Genomic DNA, 20,781 nt, shown 5'->3' with positions numbered 1-20,781 from the left:
ATGAATTTGGCTCTCTACTGTGTGTGTGTGTGTGTGTGTGTGTGTGTGTGTGTGTGTGTGTGTAGAGAGAGAGCGAGAGAAAGAAACAATAATAGCAATATCGTATTACTTACATAGCATTTATTTACCATGAGCCTGGCACTATTCTAAGTGCTTTACATATTGAATTCATTTAATCTTCACAAAACTCTATGAAGTAGTACCATTGTTTCCTTTTTACAGATGAGGAAACTGAGTCTTAGGGAGAATAAATAACTTACACAAGTTCATATAGCTCTTAAAGAGCATAGCTGGACTTGAATGTATCCTGATAATCCAGTGCTAGGCAGAGTATTCTTGCTTGGCCATTTTCATTGAATGGCCATTTCCATTGCCTCCGTTGGAATCACAGGTAACTTGTAGTTACCCAAGAAGTGAACAGGTCTCGTTTAGGCATCCCATTTCTGTAAGATATCATATACCAACCTATAATTCAAGGATCTTATGGACATATTTGCACAGGAAGAAAGGCTGACTCCTCCTATGAAGAATGGTATGCTGCTCTGACATCATTGCTAAGTCCCAATGGCATACACATGGGAAGACTAAATGAAATCCCCTCTGTTATGGATGAACTAAGTGAACAGCATGAGAGTTTTTTTGTTTATCAGAGTTTTGAAGGTTTTTTTGTGTTCATTTGTTTATCAGAGCCACTCTGAGGGCTTTGTCAAAGTTGGCCTGAATTCTAAATAAAGAGTCTGTTCTGGTAAGACTGATTACCTATGGGTCCTTAAGTGTCAAGTGGGTGGCTAAGAGTGGTGGCTCACAAGACAAACTGGCTGCATTTGAGGCCTGGTTCCACCACTGACTAGCTATATGACTTGAGGTAAATTATATAACCTCATTAAACAGTTGATACTATTATTATCATCATCATCAACATCATTACCATTATTACTCCCAGCCTATAAGAAAGTTATTGGTTGTCAGTGATCTGATGAAGGAAATACATGACAGTCTCTTTGAGACACTGTTGTTCTCAACTTCAGGAAATGGCAATACAGACCCAAGTTCGTTATGAGTGTACTCTAGTGAAGATAATGTGTACCCAAGTGAAGAGAATGGTTCTCCAGAGAACCACTGAGGGGCACTGGATGTGGTATTATAGTGTTGAAATTCACACTAATCACCTGGCCTGGTCTGGAAGAACAGCATTTATTGCATTTGATTTCAAGGTGTTGCGTAATTGTTGAAATCCTGTTCAAGTTAGAAAGCTGCTGGAGAAGGATCTACACTGTCCTGCTTTGCTTAGGCTTCTGTGGTTTGAGAACAAATGTGGGTGCGGGCTGCAAGTTGGGAGGCATAATTCCCATCAGCTCTCCCCTATAGATATTTAGGAATGTGCATATGAGGACATTATGTTAAATGAAATAGGGCTGGCACAGAAAGACTAATATCATATGACCTTACTTATATTTATAATCTAAAAAGATTGAACTCATAGACGTAGAGAGCACAATGGTGGTTACCAGGGGCTAAGATGGTAGGGGAGGTAGGGGTAAGGTCAGGGAAGATGTTGGTGAAAGGATACAAAATTTCAATTCGATAGGAGGAATAAGCTCACCAAATCTATTGTACAACGTGGCGAGTATATGTTTTTGTTTGTTTGTTTGTTTTTCAGTGACAGGATCTCGCTATGTTGTCCATGCTGGCCTTGAACTCTTGGGCTCAAGCGATCCTCCTGTCTTGGCCTCTGAAAGTGCTGGGATTACAGGCGTGAGCCACCACACCTGGCCTTTAACAGTGTATTTTACTTCAAAATTGCCAAGAGAGTTGATTTTAAGTGTTCTTACCACAAAAAAGATAAGTATATGATGTAATCCATATGTTAATTACCATAGTTTAGACATTCCACAATGTTTACCTATTTCAAAACATGGACATGATAAATATATACCCTTTTTGTCAATTAAATAAGTAAATGAGAAGGTACATAGGAAGGATATATCACAGTGTTACCTGGTTATCTGAACCCAAGCATGATCAAAGCAGGTATAGAGTGGAAAAGAAACTTACTGTGCAGGCAGCTAATTGAGGGTTGAACTCATCCCTTATTGGAAACTGGAGGCTCTGGAGACACCCTGGGTATGATATTTTAAGGACTTTTAAAGACTTTTTTTTTTAAGAGTTTTGGTCTTGCTATGTTCCACAGGCTGGCCTTGAACTTCTAGGCTCAAGTAATCCTCCCACCTCAGCCTCCTGAGTACCTGATACTATAGGCATGCTCCACCACCCCCAGCCAATTTGTAGAGACTTTAGGCAACACTGGAGCAGGTTACCTACAAGAGTAGTTGTCCGACTGCATGATACATCTTTCGAGAAACCTTTATTAGGAAGGAACCTATCTGGAACACATTTAAAGCCTATCTGTCTGAATTTGTATTTCTATATTTTAAAAATTACATATATTTAATTTTCCTTACTTTCAGCAGAATCTAATCACAGTCTCACCTGGCATTTAGTAAATAAGCTATTTCATCTACACTGACAATTTCATAAGCTGATTTTAAAGGTGCTGTGCTTTTAACATCCAAATATCTTCCTATAAAAATGATGAAAACTTACTTTGCCACTGAAGCTTTTTGCTTATAAGTATTTGATATTCTGTTGTTGTCATTCTTTTCTTCAAATTATATCAATTTGTACTTCATATTGTAATTCTCATTTTTTAAACTTTATGTTCATAACCAGCAAACTTGTAGATGTGTTCCGTTAGTCCATAATTTTCAATCTTAAAATGTACCTTTTTTATTTTTTGCTATTAAGCAGTATTCCATTATCTACTTTTTTTTTAAGTCTCTAAAACCCACTGTCAATAACTAGACTATCATTATTTGGAGCACAGCCACATTGCTGTGTTACCATAGCTATGGCTATCTTTTTTAGGCCACAGTGACACTGCTGACCCAGTAGGGCATCTGCTTTGTTTTTCCAGCCGCAGAGATGAGTTTGTACTGATTCACCCACATTTTTCACCTATCCTGCATATGACCAATGGAACACTAACTATAGACTTTGTTATGAGAGCCAAGATTAAAAATACTATTTGTGTCCATGAAATTGTTTACAGATTTACCCTTGATCTAGCTATCCCTGGTTATGTCTGTCTCCATACTAGACTATGTGGCCTTTGAGGGCAGGGACCACATCTTGGTTATCTTGTATCTCCAGTTCCTGCCTCAGGGCTATATACACCATCATCACCCCCTTCATTATTATCATCATAGCTTGTAGTCTTGGGTTCTGCACCAAGTACTTTATGTGGATTTTCTCAATTCTTACAACAATCGTGAAGTAAGTAATACCATTATCCATATAGAGATGAAGAAACTGAGGTTTAGAGAGTTTCAATAATTAGTCTGAGATCAAGGGGCTCAATTTTTTTTTAAAAGCTAAACTGAACTAAAGTTATATTGTTTTTTGTTTTTGAGATGAAGTCTTGCTCTGTCGCCCAGGCTGGAGTGCAGTGGCACAGTCTCAGCTCACAACCTTCACCTCCCAGATTCAAGCGATTCTTCTGCCTCAGCCTCCTGAGTAGCTGGGATTACAGGCACACGCCACCATGCCTGGCCAATTTTTTTGTATTTTTAGTAGAGATGGGGTTTCACCATGTTGGTCAGGCTGGTCTCAAACTCCTGACCTCAGGTGATCTGCCCACCTCAGCCTCCCAAAGTGCTGGGATTACAGGCATGAGCCACCATGCCTGGCCAACAGAAGCCATAATGGGTGTGGATGCAGTGTTCATCTTATTTGCATTATATTCAGAATGACTGATCTAACCAACCATGGGACTATAGATACTATATAATGATATATCATGCTTGACTCTACCAGAATTTATAGTTATATCTACAGGAGTTTCTCAGAATTAATGTAAGTAAACATTCATAATATGCTCCTTAATTTATAAGAGGTCTTTATTCTAAAGTTCATTTATGAATCAGTTGCTCTAGCACGTGTATCCAAATAACCTAAATAAAGATGAACCCCATTCTTCCAATGAGAATATCACCCCTGAAATTTTGGCCTACATGAATGTATAAATGTTTATGAATATCTATTTTAATATTTAGCTATATATATATATATACACACACATATTTAAAAATCACATCTTAAAATACATTAACCTAGAAATATTGCTTTTCCTCACTTCCACTTTTTTTTTTCTTTTTTGAAATGGAGTCTCACTCTATCGCCCAGGCTGGAGTGCAGTGGTGCGATCTCAGCTCACTGCAAGCTCTGCCTCCCAGGTTCACGCCATTCTCCTGCCTCCTCAGCCTCCCAAGTAGCTGGGACTACAGGCGCCCACCACCACACCCGGCTAATTTTTTTTTTCATATTTTTAGTAGAGACGGGGTTTCACTGTTAGCCAGGGTGGTCTTGATTTCCTGACCTAATGATCTGCCCGCCTCGGTATCCCAAAGTGCTGGGATTACAGGTGTGAACCACCATGCCCGGCTTTTTTTTTTTTTTTTTTTTTGAGATGGAGTTTCGCTCTGTCGTCCAGGCTGGAGTGCAGTGGTGTGGTCTCGGCTCACTGCAACCTCCGCCTCTTAGGTTCAAGTGATTCTCCTGCCTTGGCCTCCTGAGTAGCTGGGATCACAGGCATGCGCCACCATGCCCAGCTAATTTTTTGTATTTTTAGTAGAGACAGAGTTTCACCATGTTGGCCAGCCTAGTCTCAAACTCCTGACCTCAGGTGATCCGCCCGTCTCGGCCTCCCAAAGTGCTGAGATTACAGGCGTGAGCCACTGCGCCCAGCTTCCACTCCCACTTTTAAAGAAATTATTTTATTCAACTATTCATGTTCATCTTTGATATTAATATATCTGTCACTTCTAGAGCCACTTGAGTCATTCCCATGACATGACTGTGAGAAGGCTGTAGGACAGGGAGTGGGTAGAAGGGAGTCGGCCAGATGCAGCCCAAACGAAAAGGCCTTCAGGAGAGTGGAGAGCTGGCAGGGGGAGGCATCCATCTGTAAGGGAAGCTTACAATTCAAGTTTTCCCCTTACTAGAGGTTGCTTAATTGATTCTCCAAGAAGACTACTGTCTATCCAGTAGAATTATGCCTGTAAAACTGACTGACTGTATTTTATCCTATTTTACAAAATACATTAAATGTACCTTAAAAAATAAATGCAGCTTTGGAGTTCTGAGTGTTTTAACTTTAGTCAAATGCTTATCTGTAGATGGTCAAGATAGTCATGTGTTACCTGAAATGTGAGTCATTTACCTTTAAAGGCTCTTAGCAATAAAAAGTTATGGATGCATCATCATCCATATGTAATTTTAAAAAAATACTAAACTATTGGCCGGGCACAGTGTCTCACACCTGTAATCCCAGCACTTTGGAAGGCCGAGGTGGGCAGATCATTTGAAGCCAGCAGTATGAGACCAGCCTGGCCACCATGGTGAAACCCCATGTCTACTGAAAATACAAAAATCAGCCAGGTGTGGTGGTGCACACCTGTGATCCCAGCAACACGAGAGGCTGAGGCTAGAGAATCGTTTGAACCCTGGAGGTGGAGGTTGTAGTAAGCTGAGATCGTGTCACTGCACTTCAGCCTGGGTGACAGAGCAAGACCCTGTCTCAAAACAAAAAACAAAAACAAAAAAAACCTAAGCTATAAGTAAATATAAATAATTTTATAGTTATAATTTTTTCCGTCATGACTACTTTGATGCTTTTTTATTCCTGCCTTAACTTTGTGTTTAGTTTGTTACCTTTTGAGAAATCCAGTGCTGACCTTCAGTATAAAAAAGGTCAGTTCAAGCATTATGAGATATACCTAATGTAAATGACGAGTTAACGGGTGCAGCACACCAACATGGCACATGTATACATATGTAACAAACCTGTACATTGTGCACATGTACCCTACAACTTAAAGTATAATTTTAAAAAATAAATAAATAAATAAAATGATTTAAAAAAAAAAAAAAGGTCAGTTCAGGCTGGGTGTGGTGCCTCACGCCTGTAATCCCAGCACTTTGGGAGGCCCAGGCGGGTGGATCATGAGGTCAGGAGATCAATACCATCCTGGCTAACATGGTGAAACCCTGTCTCTACTGAAAATACAAAAAATTAGCTGGGCGTGGTGGCAGGCGCCTGTAGTCCCAGCTACTTGGAGGCTGAGGCAGGAGAATTGTTTGAACCCTGGAGGCGGAGGTTGCAGTGAGCCAAGATTGCGCCCCTGCACTCCAGCCTGGGCGACAGAGCAAGACTCTGTCTCAAAAAAAAAAAAAAAAGGTCAGTTCAGACCCCATTAAGGAGTAAGGAGTTGGTACAAGAAGACTGCTGTAAACTTCCAACCTTTCGAAATAGCTTCTTCCTATGTGTAAGTTTATTGAGGAAGAACTTTGGTGAAGTTGTCTGTGCCTCCTCCTGTAGAAAGTCCATGCATAGGGGTCTGTTAGAAGTCGTGTAGAAAGTTGCTACCTCACATCTCTCCCCACATTCTATCTAAGCAGACGGGTAAATAAAAGATATGTGTGAGAGAGTATGGCAGTTTTTCTTTTGCTTCAACCAAAGGAGACAGGATTTTTCCCAAAGTTTGTACTCTTAATATTATAAATATATCAGGCTGAGCAAATGGTTTTAAGACAATTAAACTGCTGAAAACGTCAAGATTATGAGATTCTTCTTTGTTGATGCTGTTTGAGGATATTGTTGGATCGGAAACATTTGTAGTAAAATTTATTTTCATAATATAGCTCTATTTCCTAAGTTTAAATATTTTCTAAAACTGAGGCACTGGAGTCCTGCAATAATGTTGGCTTTGGAGTTAATGTCTACATGACCCTACATAACTGCACCAAATTCATCTCTTTCATCCATTAAATACCAGTTACTTGGATACATTCGTGTATCATGTGTCTTTTTGTCATATGTCTTTCAAAGGTCATCATATTCTTATAATCACCATCAGGACAATTTGTAATGGCAGGTTTTTTTGTTTTTTGTGTTTGGTTTAGCTTTGCTATGTTGTGTCCTTTAAGGGCTATATGTGATTACTACTCAGCCATCACCACTATGGGGCTATGGCAAGATTTCAGCATTCTTTAATGATTTCATGGTAGAAAATCTTGAATTTGTATACTTGTATAACAGCAGCCTACATTTATATGTATTTACTCTTTCCCATTGAATTCGTCTTCTATCCAGCTAAAATTGTTTTGTTCCTTATTTTGCATTTGTATAAGAATTCACTGTCTAAAATATATCTTTATAGATAGATAATTTTATGGTGAAAGATTAATTAGGAAAAGCTAATGAGAAGACAGTTTTTAAAACATTCATAATTTCTGGTTTTTGACATCACTTTTATTCATTTTAAAACTTACGTTGAAAATACTACTTTTGAAAAAATAAATAAAAATTACATACAGATTCTTGGATAAATGAATGAATTGCTAAATAAAAATAATAACTGAAGATTTCTTGGAAGATATGTAATATAAAGTAGTTGATATTATCAGTTAACACTGACTATTGCATGTAGTGCTCTGCATCATATGCTTCTATCAAGTGGTTTTTGTTAACTATGTGATAGGAAGAGTGATAGGAAGAATAATTTGAAGTTATATTTACAAATAGTTACTTTTCCTGCTATTATCATTATCCTTGATTATTTAATAATTTTTACAAATCATACTCCAGCTGCAATAATGGATTAAAAGAAAAAACTGACTTTAAGGATTGTGATATCGAAATAGATGTTACATTGTCTTGGAGGCAAAATAAAAAACAAATTTTTAAGGAAACAAAGTAGGAAAAAATATTACCAGAGATTATATTAAGTAGTCCAGTACTTTAAAATGTTAAGGTTAAAACTAGTTAAGTAGTTTTTATGTTTTTATTGGTAATTTATTTATAATAAACGTGAGGTACTATGTTTTAAAATATAGTGTAACAACTCAGCCATGCTTTCACATTTTAGTAATCGTATACTGTAGTATATTATTTTGTCATTTTTAATTTCAAAATGGCTTTCAATAGTGTATGTCTTGAATTTTTTAAATGGTGAAACTGAAAAAAAATTTTTAGAAAGCATTATTGTTGGTCTAGGTGACAAAAATGTGGTTGTAATTACAAATTAAAGATAATTTTGAAAAAGAGGTAGTTAACCAGGTTAGGTTAAATAAGATTAAACGATTTATGGCCATTTTATAAAATAATGACAGTCTTCATTTTAAGCTACAATGTAAAGTGCTTTATTCTGAGATTAGGTATTGTGGCAGAAGCTAAAACTGCCTTTTTTTCTAGCAGTGCCAGAATACAACCTCTTTTTCTTTTTGCACTAACAAGACTGCTTTACCACCACAGCCCACTCTAAGTAATTAAATCAATCCTTTGTACTTACCGTATTCTCCTCTAGTGACGGTACTAGATCTGATTATATGCTTCATGCATATTCAAAGTACCGCACTGACAGCTCTTTAATGAGCTCTTACTTAATCAGTATGAACAATGTTCATCTTGTTCTTTTTTTCCTCATGCATTAGAGCTACGAACAGTTGGGAAAAATGAAACATCCAGCATTCATTTGAAAAATATATTGTACTTTGAAAAGTGTCTAAGCTGAGGAAGTTGCATTCTGCCCTTTAAAAGTCTGATGGACAAATTGGATTACTAGTATTGGATTAAATAACAAATGGTTAGAGGAGAAATGAGAAAAGCTCACTGTGATCACAGGCTTTAATATTTTTTGTTACTTATAAAGCTAAAGGGGTCTTTAACCAGTTATTAAAGTCAGGATTAATTTGTAATGGTTCAACTTACTGGCTTTTAAAAGCTTTTTAAATTTAAAAAATTTGAGAGCCCTAAAAACAATAGTGTAATGATGTATTAGAAGAAATTTTAATTTTTTTAGTATTAGGTTAAGTATAGATGTCCATTACTGTATACTATCGCAGATAAGGATTTGGTGATACAGAATTGATTTATCTTCAAATATGTTTTTCCAATTAAATACTCTGTGAAGCAATGAGTAATGTGTCCTTAAATATTTCTTATTGTTAGGCTTATTTCCTTCTAAAACATGAGATTCTTTTGTTATTAGTCATTTCCTAACAATTAGAGGAAGGGGATCTCTTATTCTTCACTAGAATTCATAGGCATAAGTTAAACTGAAAATAACACAGTACCACATCAATATTGTTATTCTGAAGGAAGCAGTCTTCCATTGAAGAAAATGATGCTAATTTAAGAGTAGGCTGATTGCTTCTAGTATTGCCTGAAAACCTCAAATTATAGGTTAAGTTAAACGCAAAAGAAAGTTTTAATAAGTCTATATTTTTAGAAATCACATAGGTTATGAACACAAGAATTAAGTCTTTAATCGGAAAGTAAAATATCATAAAATCTACACCTATTAATATTGCACACATGTGGCATTTCACTGATCAAAAAGGCCTTCACCAGGGTACAATTGGCCTTTTTCCAAATTGCAAGCTTTTTCTCAGCTTTTTCTTTTTACTCTTTCTTCTTTTGTTGCTACCCAGGGATTTGTGCCTATCGCAGCCTATATCACATGACCAGTGTCAAGACATCACATGGTCCAAAGTGAATACAAAACCAGCTACCCTAAAAAAGAGATTAAAAATACTGTAAAACAATAAAGACTTTTGTTCAGACTCTAAAAGAATCTATCCTAAGTCGGCTTCGTACCATTAGTTTTAACAGCATTGAATGAAGGCACATATTCTCAACTATTCTCCCTACTTGTAAACAACAGCTATCTATTTTATAGGGATGCTCTGAAATACATGTTTAATCCCTTACACACAGATTAGCTTTTTATATTCTATTTGTATTCTAAAAATTATTTAAATTTGTATTAATGTAGAAATATTTAAATAAATTATGGTATGCTCATAATTTATGCAAGCACTATAAAGAATGAGATAGACAATATGACAAAACAAATCATAGATGAATATGTAACATGAGCTCTTATGTTAAAGAAACATGTATGTGTCTATAGATACAGTATATACCCATGTGTGATAGACATAGCTATCAATGTGGTCTGGAAGGAGATATGTTAAACTATAATCATACTTACCTCTGGAGAAGGGAAGTATGGGGTTGGTGGAAGAGGGCTATCCTTGACATTTTACTTGAAAAGAAAATCAAACTTAGGGAATAATAATCTGAGGGGAATATTTAATTTTTAATAGATATTTAAATTAACCTTATGAATGCCATACAGAAGTTAGACTGAAATATTAAATAACAGCTTAGCAAAACAATAAACCAGTCATGGGAAAAATTCAGGAAATAAACATTGAAGAATTAGAAATTCGACTAGGTATAATTTGAAGGGAGAGAAAGGAAGATAGGAAAATTAATATTTTTCTTCAGTATAATTGTGGCCTACTTCTACATGAACAAATGCCAAATATATACTATATTATAATCCTTAATATGGATTATATTGGCCTTTGTGAGGAAGGGGTAGAGTGGTATTAGATGATGGGATGGATATTAGCGATGGAGAATTTTAAGTATCTCCTGTGTACAATCAGTTATAATCTAAAATGTTCAGTTGTCACTCTGCTCACATGTTTTCTGAACATCATGATGTTCATTAAATTTTTTTTTTCATAGATAGCTGTGGGTATTTTTTTGTAGCCTGGTCATTTACAGTGTATTTAGTAATTTATAAGTAGTCTACCCTATTAGGGATGATGAGTTCCAAAATATCATATATATTATATATCTCTAGTTTACTTTTGGGGAGGAAAATAAGAAAATAGCAAGTTGTTACAAATGGAAGCTTTCACACAATCTCTGGACTTCCCTGATCTTCCTGCTAGTCTTAGGAGTCTTATAATGACTTTTTAATTTTTTTTTTAATCATGACCATATGTCTCTCAGCACTGTGAGTTCCTTATTGAAACATAATAGCAAGTCAGCCTCTAGGGAGAATTTAAAAGGTAGGACATTTTGTTTACTGTACTTAGTGTTAATATGATCTATAGGTATGTTCACAGAGAGTAAAATATGCATGCCAAATAATATTATCTTAAGATTGACTTTTCTTTTTTCAGGACTTAGACTTTAACCTTCTTATAAGCAGTTTAATATATATTATTAGAATAACTAAAATGTTTTCTATGTTTAAAAAATTCTGTGCTAAACTATTATTTGGCTTGTATTAACGTCGTATAGTAAGAGGTAACTCTTCCTGAATTATAGGAAGGAACACAGAAGAAGAAGAAGCTATGATGCAGGAATGGTTTATGTTAGTTAATAAGAAAAATGCCTTAATAAGGAGAATGAATCAGCTCTCTCTTCTGTAAGTACTCATCATTATGCTTGTTTTGCCTACAACACTGATAAATCTTAGGCCTCTTGTTATTGCCTTCTTTGGTATTTAATATTTATTCGGTATTTTCCCTTTCCTTAGCGATTACATGTTTTATAAAAAAATAAAAAATAGTATATGACAGTTTTCATCTTATAAGAATTTTTAAATGGAACAATAGACACTGAAAAAGTGTTTATTATACAGAAAGCCAAGGAATATAAACAATTATTGTATTTAAGAAGTAAATCACTTATACAAGGAAAGGAAGTTTGGTTTATATTGAGAGAGGGGAAGATAAATAAAATTAAAGTTTATTTAACAACAAATTCTAAGTTAAATAAAATAACTCTTAATAAGGACAAAAGTACATTTATAGTCTCAGGTGATGTTACTCTAAATTTTGGGATAAAAGATCAGTTACTAAAACAAAAGTGACCTTTTTGTGATTATAAGAATTACAGTAAAATGGAGTCTAGACAAAATGTAAGCATTCTTAGTTTTTAGCATTTTAGTTCACCGGAGGACTTAAGCATGTTCCTTTCTGCTCACTAGCAGTATTCTTCTAGTATGCCACCTAGTGTGAGAATGAGCAGGCTTACGTGGTTTATTTTAGTGAAAAAGTCTAATTTTATAATTTCTGCCATGCCTGAACTTGATAAAAGAGTTATGAAGAAGCACAAAACTTTACAAATCCTGAATTGTGGTCTCTGTATTAAATTTGCACTGCTGGTACTTTCATGTTTCTTGTATTCTTTTCATATGGAGTTTTGGAAAAAAGAGATTATAAATTATGAAAAATATTTTAGAAAATAGCCTTATACTTGGCATTTATTACAAGAAGCAATGAAGAAAGTGAGTAATTATCCTCAGATTAAAATATACCTATGTAACATTCAGAATTGAAGGAGAAAATAATGGTACTAGTAAATATTCAACTGAGGAAGGTTTTAGGTTTGTGTATCATTCATTTGGAGTGGCTTAAAGTTAAAGAGAAAAGTCAGTTATGAGTCCTAAAATCAATGTAACCTAAAGGTTCTTTTAAGTGTTTAATGATTTAGTAATTAGCATATTGATGAACTTTTGCAACTTGCCCAGGGAAAAAGAACATGATTTAGAACGACGGTATGAGCTGCTGAACCGGGAATTGCGGGCAATGCTAGCCATTGAAGGTAAGAAATGCTGTGGTGGGGTGAGGTATGTGATGTGTCAGTTGTCAAAGAGATTTAAAGAATATAATACACTTCTGGTCTTACTAGATCTGGTGTACTAGGGACCTTCCGGAATTGCAAATAAATGCCGTGGAGGCAGAAAGCAGTATCCATATAAACTTAAGGACCCTAATTCAGATAGATAATCATTATGTTTGCTATTAATAATAGCACAAAATTGTCTTAACTTTTGATTCAGTAAGCTTATATTTCCATAAAATGGAAACTATAAGGAGTTGATTGATTTAATTACATTTTACTTAAGTGCGATTTAAAGTTGTTTCCACTCGGGAGGTTTGGAAAAGATTTATCATTTTGATTTTTTACATCCAGACTCTAAATTTTACTTTAATATTTAATTGATGTCAACATGGAAATATATCCCTGTTCAGTCTACTAGAGTTCTTAAGATTCCAACTTGTATTAAGTGAGTATCTGGGCAAAGATTGGCATAAGAGATAAATGAAACAGTTTCATGCTTTTCATAAAGCTTTTAAATGAATTATATAGTAATCCTATGCATGGTTCATATATCGGTAAACATCAGCTAGCTTATCTGGCATTTACTGTGTATGATTTTTTTTTAATTCTTCGGTGTTTTATAATACTGTTCTTATATCTCAGCTGAAAATGTCTTATAGTTCAAAGATGTCTGCTTAAAAGCTAATCCTTTGGGCTCTGTAAAATGGACCTTTTGTCTAATCAATGCAAACTGATTTTCCTATTCTATATTGACCTCTTAACCCATTGACTGTCCATGGTAATTTTGTTCTTCACCTGATAAGGTACCTGATCCATAATAAGTCAATTCTAATTAGTTCAGAAACTGGAAATTTAAGTACGTAAGGGAAAGCCAAGTGAAGCCTTATATTCTTAAAATATTTAATAAATATTGTCATCAAAGTGCATGCTATTTGTCTAAATACTATCATATATGCTTGTAGACATTTCATTTTTAGTTACTTTTATATTCATAAACTCATTTGATAAATATCACTGGCAACATTTGTATATCCTCGTTTAGAAATCTGATTTACTTTATTTTGAAAGGCTTCAGTTAGCCAATTTCCTTCAAGTGGCTACCCAGATGTATCAAATTATGGCATTGATAATGACTATAAAATTTGTCAAAATTATTTAAGAAGTTCTGTGAAACTTGCCATTGAAATAAAGTGCACAACTATACTAAATGGTATTTTTCCTCTTGATATAGTTTTTGTAGTCATGGTATAGTCTTTAAAAGAGCAAAATAGTCAGTTGAAAAGTAGGCACAGCAAATACTATTTATATTATATATATATGTATGTGTAATATATAATGTTTATGTATAGTATATATAATACATATAACTCATCATACAGTTTATTATTTATAGATTCATTGTACACTATACTCAACACAGAACATTCTTTACATTTTTATCTACGCTTTCACGTATAAAAAGATAAACTATCCCCAAAATACAGCTTGATACAATACAGTTGACTTTAAGATAGATATTGGTTCTAACCCCAAAACCAATGTTATAACCAAATACCTGTCTTAAAAGCAGGGCCATGACACATTAAATAATTCAATTTCATCAGCAGTCCTATCCCTATATACCAGATTTACAGTGTTAAATAATCTAATATTTTATCTTCCTGACCTGTTTGCACATACAGAAAAGCAGTAGAAAGTCATATATTCGAAGAAAAGGGGAAAAATATTTTTCTTTTTAAAACAATTTTACTACAGTTGTTAGTGTTTTGCATTATCATTCTCTTTTGTGTTTTAAATACATTGTCTGTGTATATATGACTGTGCCTTAAATCTCTCAGCCAGTTTCCATTGCTGGTTGAGGGAAAAAGGAGACTTGAGAAAAGGAGCAGCCTGTTGATTACAAATAAAGATACTGTCTTAAGAAACAGGCTGCCCCACTACCCTGGGCAGTACATGGGCTGGGCTGTCCCAGAGAGGTGGTGATCACTGTGAAGATCAGCTCTGTGAAGACAGTGTCCTCTGAGCCAACCCTTAGAGTGGACACACATTCAGATGAATAGCCTTTTTGAGTGTTAACACACCACAGAAAAAAACACATGAATAAGCAACAGTAGTTAGTTTTGTTTTGCTTTCTTTTGTTTTAAAGTTCATTTCTCTTTTCCCATCCCTCCTACTTAGTAGCCATAAGATGGTTTTAGTAATAAATAAACTAAAATCTTTTCAAATAAATCTGCTGCTGAAACCATTCACCAGGAGAACAGCATAGAATATTGATAACCATAGCACATTGAAAGAAATATTAACAGCTTGGTTTGAGAGCAAAAAAAAATAATATTCAATACATCCATTCTTCTGAGAATCCATAATCACTTTGGCCTGTTTTTTACCCTTTTTTTCCTGAGGTGTTTTTCATAGCAGGAGTTTCACTCTACTGAACTAAGTTGTAGGATCCCTCAAGCTAACAAACATCTTTTAGATACTTTTCCTATAGTTTTTTTTGTTCCAGATTATTTAATGCCCCCTCAAGAAAGATAAATTCATTTCTGCACACATTGGGGTGGGCTTTTAGAAAGTGGTATGTTCATTTTCTGCACAAGAAATGGATCTTCTCTAGGATTTTGTACATCTTGATTTATTCTTGGCTTAGAGTTTGAAGTGGGTGCTCTTCTAAAGGGATTTATGCATAGGTTCACTATTTTTGTAGTTATGGTTTATATGATAAGCTTTTTATATTTAAAATCAATATGTAATCCTGTGGAGGAGCTTATCCCCTAAAACCCCATTTGTAAATCTATTTTAGCTTTGTTACACAGTACAGCCACAGTCTTCCATAGATTGATTAGGTACAGCGGTAGAATCCTATCAAATGGCCTGTTCTGATGATGATGCAAACTCTTTCAGGATTGCTAGTTGACTGGAACTAAAGATAAGACTTGACTGCAATCCCCCAATGTGCTCTTTACAAAACTAGTGTTAATTTTCATCAAAGTGCCAGGCTTATTTATAGTGGCAAGGTTGAAGGTTTACTACAAGAACTTTAGGTCCTTTCTGTTAAAGGGTTTATAGGTATTTCTCTTGCCTTTTTTCAAGGTAATTATCAACTTCAGCAAATAAACTGAATCAGAGAGTGAATAATTGGCCCTATATATAAAAAAGAGTTTTTTAAACTAACAAAACAGCTCAGTGCAGATGGACATAAACAGAATCTCTTTATTTCAACACTTTGGCTCAAATGCAGCATCAAAACTTAATCCTATTTGTTACAAGAGGATATGGCTTTTGTAGCAAAAGTACACTGGAATCTTTAAATTAATCAGAACCCACATTGTAGTTTGTCCAAGCCAAAGTCAGTGCAGTTAGGCTTGAACATGCGAATGTGAATCTTGATCAATTTTAAATGTAATATTACATTTTTTAAAAAAGATAAAAATAGTTTACTTAATTTCTCAAATTAGCATTCAAATATATATGTATATGTGTACATATGTATGAGTTTGTGTACATATATATTATATAATTTATTCCCATTATGAGAAAACAAACATGAAGTAAAAGTATAGTTTTGCTAATGTGAAATCTATTCACTGCACATTGCTATTTCCTGTACAGTTGACTAATATTTTGTAGACAGATATTAATGTAGCACTGTAATGACAGATTTAATATTTTAAAAACCTATAAATTTATGCTGGGATATTTTAAATTCTAATGTCATTTAAATTTGACTCTGAAATGATGAAAATTACCTAAATAATCTTAATTTTTAAATGATTTCATTACACTTACAGAAAATGTCATTACTGAGCTAGGGAACAGTTAAGATATTTTAAATTACTTAATACTTCAAAGGTTAAAATTTTCTTTAATGTCCTCTTTTATCCATTTTGTTAAAGTCCTAATTTTTTCAATATTAATGAAATCTTGGTATTTTTAATTACTAATTAAAGCCTTAAAAGCCACTGGTCAAGTTCAGAGAAAGAATAATTAAGAAAATTATATGTGTTGTTAAAATTTATGTTTTCTTGGTTTAATTTTTTTAAATATAATTTTCAATTTAATTCTATTTTTGAAAATTTATTCAATTGTAAAGCTGTTAGCAAAATGTTTTGGAAGTAAATAATTATAAATCAAAGCTTATAATCAGAATGATTTCTTGAGGTTGGAAGTGAAAAAAATTAATATTCATTAAACTAGTAATCTTAATGTAAAATTCAGTCTCAAATCTATTACACATTTAGGTTTTTTCTGAAATAATATTTCTAGAATTATAGTTACCTGAAATTAGACTAGATGACCTTTAAGATCTTTCCAACCTGGAGAGCCTATTAATTTACCTGCTGAATAAGACTGATTTAAGAACAAGAACCAGATTTAAAAATTTTCCAGCATTCCTGTCCTCAGTTGCATTTAAATCCAAAGAATAAAATTGTGATATATATGGCTGCTCTTCAATTTTGCTGTTTATTATTTTTTAAATTATTATATTCAAAGAAACCCTTTCCAAATAGTTTCAGTATTCATCTCTATGCTATAGAATATTTCATTTTTAAAATAAAAGTGTAATAGTGATCAGTTATTTAATGTATTTGTGTGATGTTTTATATCGAATGTGGATAATTAACATATAGCATGTTTCATATAAATATGTATGTGTTAGAGCTTATAATGAAAGAAATAGTGATAAATTGAATAAAACATTCTAGCTTTTTGCTGCTTTTCTAACCTTTATTGCATGATGATGCATCTAATTTTTAATTTGTAAATACAAGATAGAATTCCCTCTAGCACCATTTGCTTTCATAAAGCTGCTGAGCAGTTTGCTGTCTTGAATAAATTTTGCTTTGGAGAGGGGGTCGGGGGGGATTTGAACCAGCACATTCTTGTGTGGTTTGTGAAGATTCACATGGTAACCAGCGGTGTGCATTGTTAGGTTTATCTGAATAAGCACCAGCCATGTGAGTTTTAACATGATTGCCCAGGGCAATGGAGAGAGAAGAGAGAAACCCGAAAGGATTGCACTTCTCTCTGTTTTTTGGAAAGTGCATTTGCTGGGGGAGGGGGCTGCAGGAGTCAGTGGCCATGGTTCCTTTTTTTTTTTTTTTTTTTTTTTTTTTTTTTTTTTTTTTTTTTAAGCTGGTGTCCTGTTTCCCTCTAGGTCCTCATTTGTTCTGCTATCTGCCTCATCATCTACTTCTTCTTTTCATTGTTTACCTTCCTAATGAGGGAGGCGGGGTAGACTGGGGGTTGATTGACAGCTACAAGCCCTTACAGTCTGGCCAGAGAGCAGTTGGCTTTGGTTTCAAAAGTGTTTTAAATGTTCGATTTGGTCCTGTTTTTATTAAATGAAACTGCTGCTCATCTTAAGGAAATCATCAGACCAGCAAAGATTAGGAAATATATTATTGGGGTCTAAAACCTTCCAAAAAAAACGCCCCCCATCCATGGAAAGAGCACTGCCCATCGGGTTTTCCAACCTTTAACATAGGGTTTCAAAAAGAAATATGTAATTTTTCCTTTGCAAAAGTGCTTTGATTTGAAACCACCCAGCAAACGTCTCCAAAAGAAAACTGGCTGTGATGCGATCGAGAGCTGCAGTGTAATATTGCAGAGCAAATTTATTTTTTACTTCAAAGAAAAATGCTAATTAGCCGATTCACTACTTTTAAAGTTATTGTGAAGCATATGGCGCCCAGTGTGAGATACATCCAACTGCTAAAATAGAGCGAAGAGGAAATTAGCGAAGAATGGGCTGTTTGGGGTGAGAGTGGGGGTGGGGGAGGAGGATAGGTTCTCAGGCAGATTCTCTAGCCTTTTCAGAATGATTTTATCGCCCATCACTGTTTCCCGCCTCCTCATTTACCCACTTCCCCCACTACCAACCCCTGGGCCAACCTCTTCTGGGCCTCTAGCTCCCCTCCCCCACTTTGGCTGGATTCAGGTGCGCACCTCAGGCTAGCCACCAGTTCACACCTGGTTCTAAGTAGGCTTCAACCCTGCCGCAGCCATCTCCATTCACAGGACCTGTTTAGGAAGTAGAGTTTTAGCGAGGAAGCCTTCACCACAACAGCCAAACTCCCCAGAAAACACTAGCTAGTGGCTCTATAATGTGGTTTGCTGAGAAGTATAAGGAAACTGGAAAAGGCGGGAAGGGGAGGGCGGGGGGCCGGGTGTTCGGAGGCCCTGCCGGTGGGTAACTAGCCTCCCGTCTTCTGCAGACTGGCAGAAGACCGAGGCCCAGAAGCGACGGGAGCAGCTCCTGCTAGACGAGCTGGTGGCCCTGGTGAACAAGCGCGATGCGCTCGTCAGGGACCTGGACGCGCAGGAGAAGCAGTGAGTGGGCAGTGGGGTCGGGTCGAGGCTGGGCCACCTGCCGAGGGGCCGAGAAGTGTGCGGAAAGTTCAATCCAGAGGTCGCGGGGAGGGCCGGGGCAGCCTCCCGCTGGCCTGGTGCTCCCCATTCCCGCTGGGGATCCAAATACTGGGCGACGGGGGAGTGCTGCTGCTCTGCCCTCCACGAAGAAAAATAATTTTGTTTCCTGTTTGTCCTGTTTGTCTGACATCCAGGGCCGAAGAAGAAGATGAGCATTTGGAGCGAACTCTGGAGCAAAACAAAGGCAAGATGGCCAAGAAAGAGGAGAAATGTGTTCTTCAGTAGCCATCAGATCAGAAAGAATCTCTCCCAACATTTTAGAGTCTTGCTTCCCAAACCAGAAAAAGTCAGACTCATTGTTGATTTAAAACTTCTAACATTTTGTTTGGCTGGATTGTACTACTTTACCTCTACTTTACCACCACCACCCTTTCCCTCCCTCCTTTCCAAATAATATACAGAACTCCAAAATAGCTTCATTTAAGGATTTTTTTGTGAGTTAACAATTTCCTTGAAATCCTGTGAAATAGATTTGCACAGACACCTTGTGAGTGATTGGTATTGGAGGTGTTCAAGAAACTGTTCAAAAAAGAACAAAAACACTTCCCTCGTTATTTTCTCTCATTTTTTGATGGGAGGAAAATTTGAAACATTATTCTTGTTGTTGTTGGTAATAGTATAATGACAGTGGGAGGGGGGTACAAGGGGATAAGAAAAATGTCATGATTTTTTTCCAGTCCTGCCATATGTAACACTTACTCTGTTACCTAAATTTTATAGTTAGATCATACCCCATCTACTAATTAAACTGTGTTCTGTTTACCAGCGGAGTTTTTCTGCAGTGGCTGCGTTTCACTGTAAGGGTAATGGAGTTCCTCTCCTCTGCTTTCCTCAGAGGATGGTCCTTTAACATAGCCAGAAACAAGCCGTGTGGTTTGAAGGTGAGCTGTGAGGATGGGACTCATTGATATGCACCAGTTTACAAAGACAGTCTTATCATCTGAGAATACACCATCTTTTTCTCTGGATAATTATTTCTTACATCATGCTTGATTCCTACATTTTGTTGGGTCTCAACATTGGCTCACGAATGCTGTTAATATTTATTCTGTATTGATAAAAAGTCTGTCTTGCCACTACAAGTAAATCCCCCATTTAATATTTTCTTCTTTAGCATAGCACTGTCATTTTTTGTGAAAATGGTTATGTTTATTTATTACAATACTGAGTCATATATAAATTTTCAATAAAAGCAGAAACTTTCTTACCTTAAACACGGCTGCTACTTTCTTGCAATGAAAGCTTGACATTGGTTTGAATGGAAGTTTGTCTATCCATAAGACTTTTCATGTGGAAAATGGTCCTCTGGAACTTAGGGCAGGATACTGGGCTGCATTTGAAGCTGAATAAGTTTACACCATCCCAGAGGGGGCCCTGCTGACACACGAATGCGAATTGAAAAGTAATTAGTCATATTCTTAAGCAGTATAAACTATCATGTCTTTTGTAAAGGGTCATCTCTGCTAAAGATTTGAGGAAATTTGTGATTCCACACCAATGAAAAAATATTTATATCTTGAATTTTCCACGTCATTACTTTGAATTGTTAGAGTTTTGAAGTCGTATTAGGGAGAGTCGTGTCTTCTGATAACCGGCAAGTCTGTAGGTACTGAAGTGAAAGGAAGAGGGTTATTGTTGGGGGGCGGGGAGAATGTGTGCAGGTATGTGTGTATGAAATGAGGGAAAGAGAACTTTTAACAAGAAGTTCTAGGCTACAGAAAAAAAAAAAAAAGCGATTCTATGGTAGTTTCCTTCATTCCCCCACAGGGGTGTCCAAACAAAGAAAGCTTGTTCAACAAGTC

The 20,781-nt window shown here is 35.6% G+C and overlaps 1 protein-coding gene across 45 annotated transcripts in view; it reads left to right on the top strand.

The window, feature by feature from the left end:
* Positions 1 to 20,193, top strand: part of EHBP1 (EH domain binding protein 1) — a 375,583-nt gene extending 355,390 nt beyond the window's left edge. For 36 of the 45 annotated variants that reach the window (XM_054547478.1, XM_054547468.1, XM_054547488.1 and 33 more), the window contains 4 exons: positions 11,249 to 11,348; positions 12,456 to 12,529; positions 18,766 to 18,880; positions 19,114 to 20,193. In XM_054547478.1, coding sequence (XP_054403453.1) covers positions 11,249 to 11,348; positions 12,456 to 12,529; positions 18,766 to 18,880; positions 19,114 to 19,204 — 380 coding nt within the window. In that variant the 3' untranslated portion in view covers positions 19,205 to 20,193. The remainder of the gene's footprint in view (positions 1 to 11,248; positions 11,349 to 12,455; positions 12,530 to 18,765; positions 18,881 to 19,113) is intronic. The other 9 variants (XM_054547505.1, XM_054547483.1, XM_054547492.1 and 6 more) reach the window with 1 other exon arrangement.
* Positions 20,194 to 20,781: the final 588 nt, after the last annotated feature.

This window comes from Pongo abelii, chromosome 12 (assembly GCF_028885655.2).
Source record: "Pongo abelii isolate AG06213 chromosome 12, NHGRI_mPonAbe1-v2.0_pri, whole genome shotgun sequence".
Classification (NCBI taxonomy): domain Eukaryota; kingdom Metazoa; phylum Chordata; class Mammalia; order Primates; family Hominidae; genus Pongo; species Pongo abelii.
This window is presented reverse-complemented; position numbering and strand designations above follow the sequence as displayed.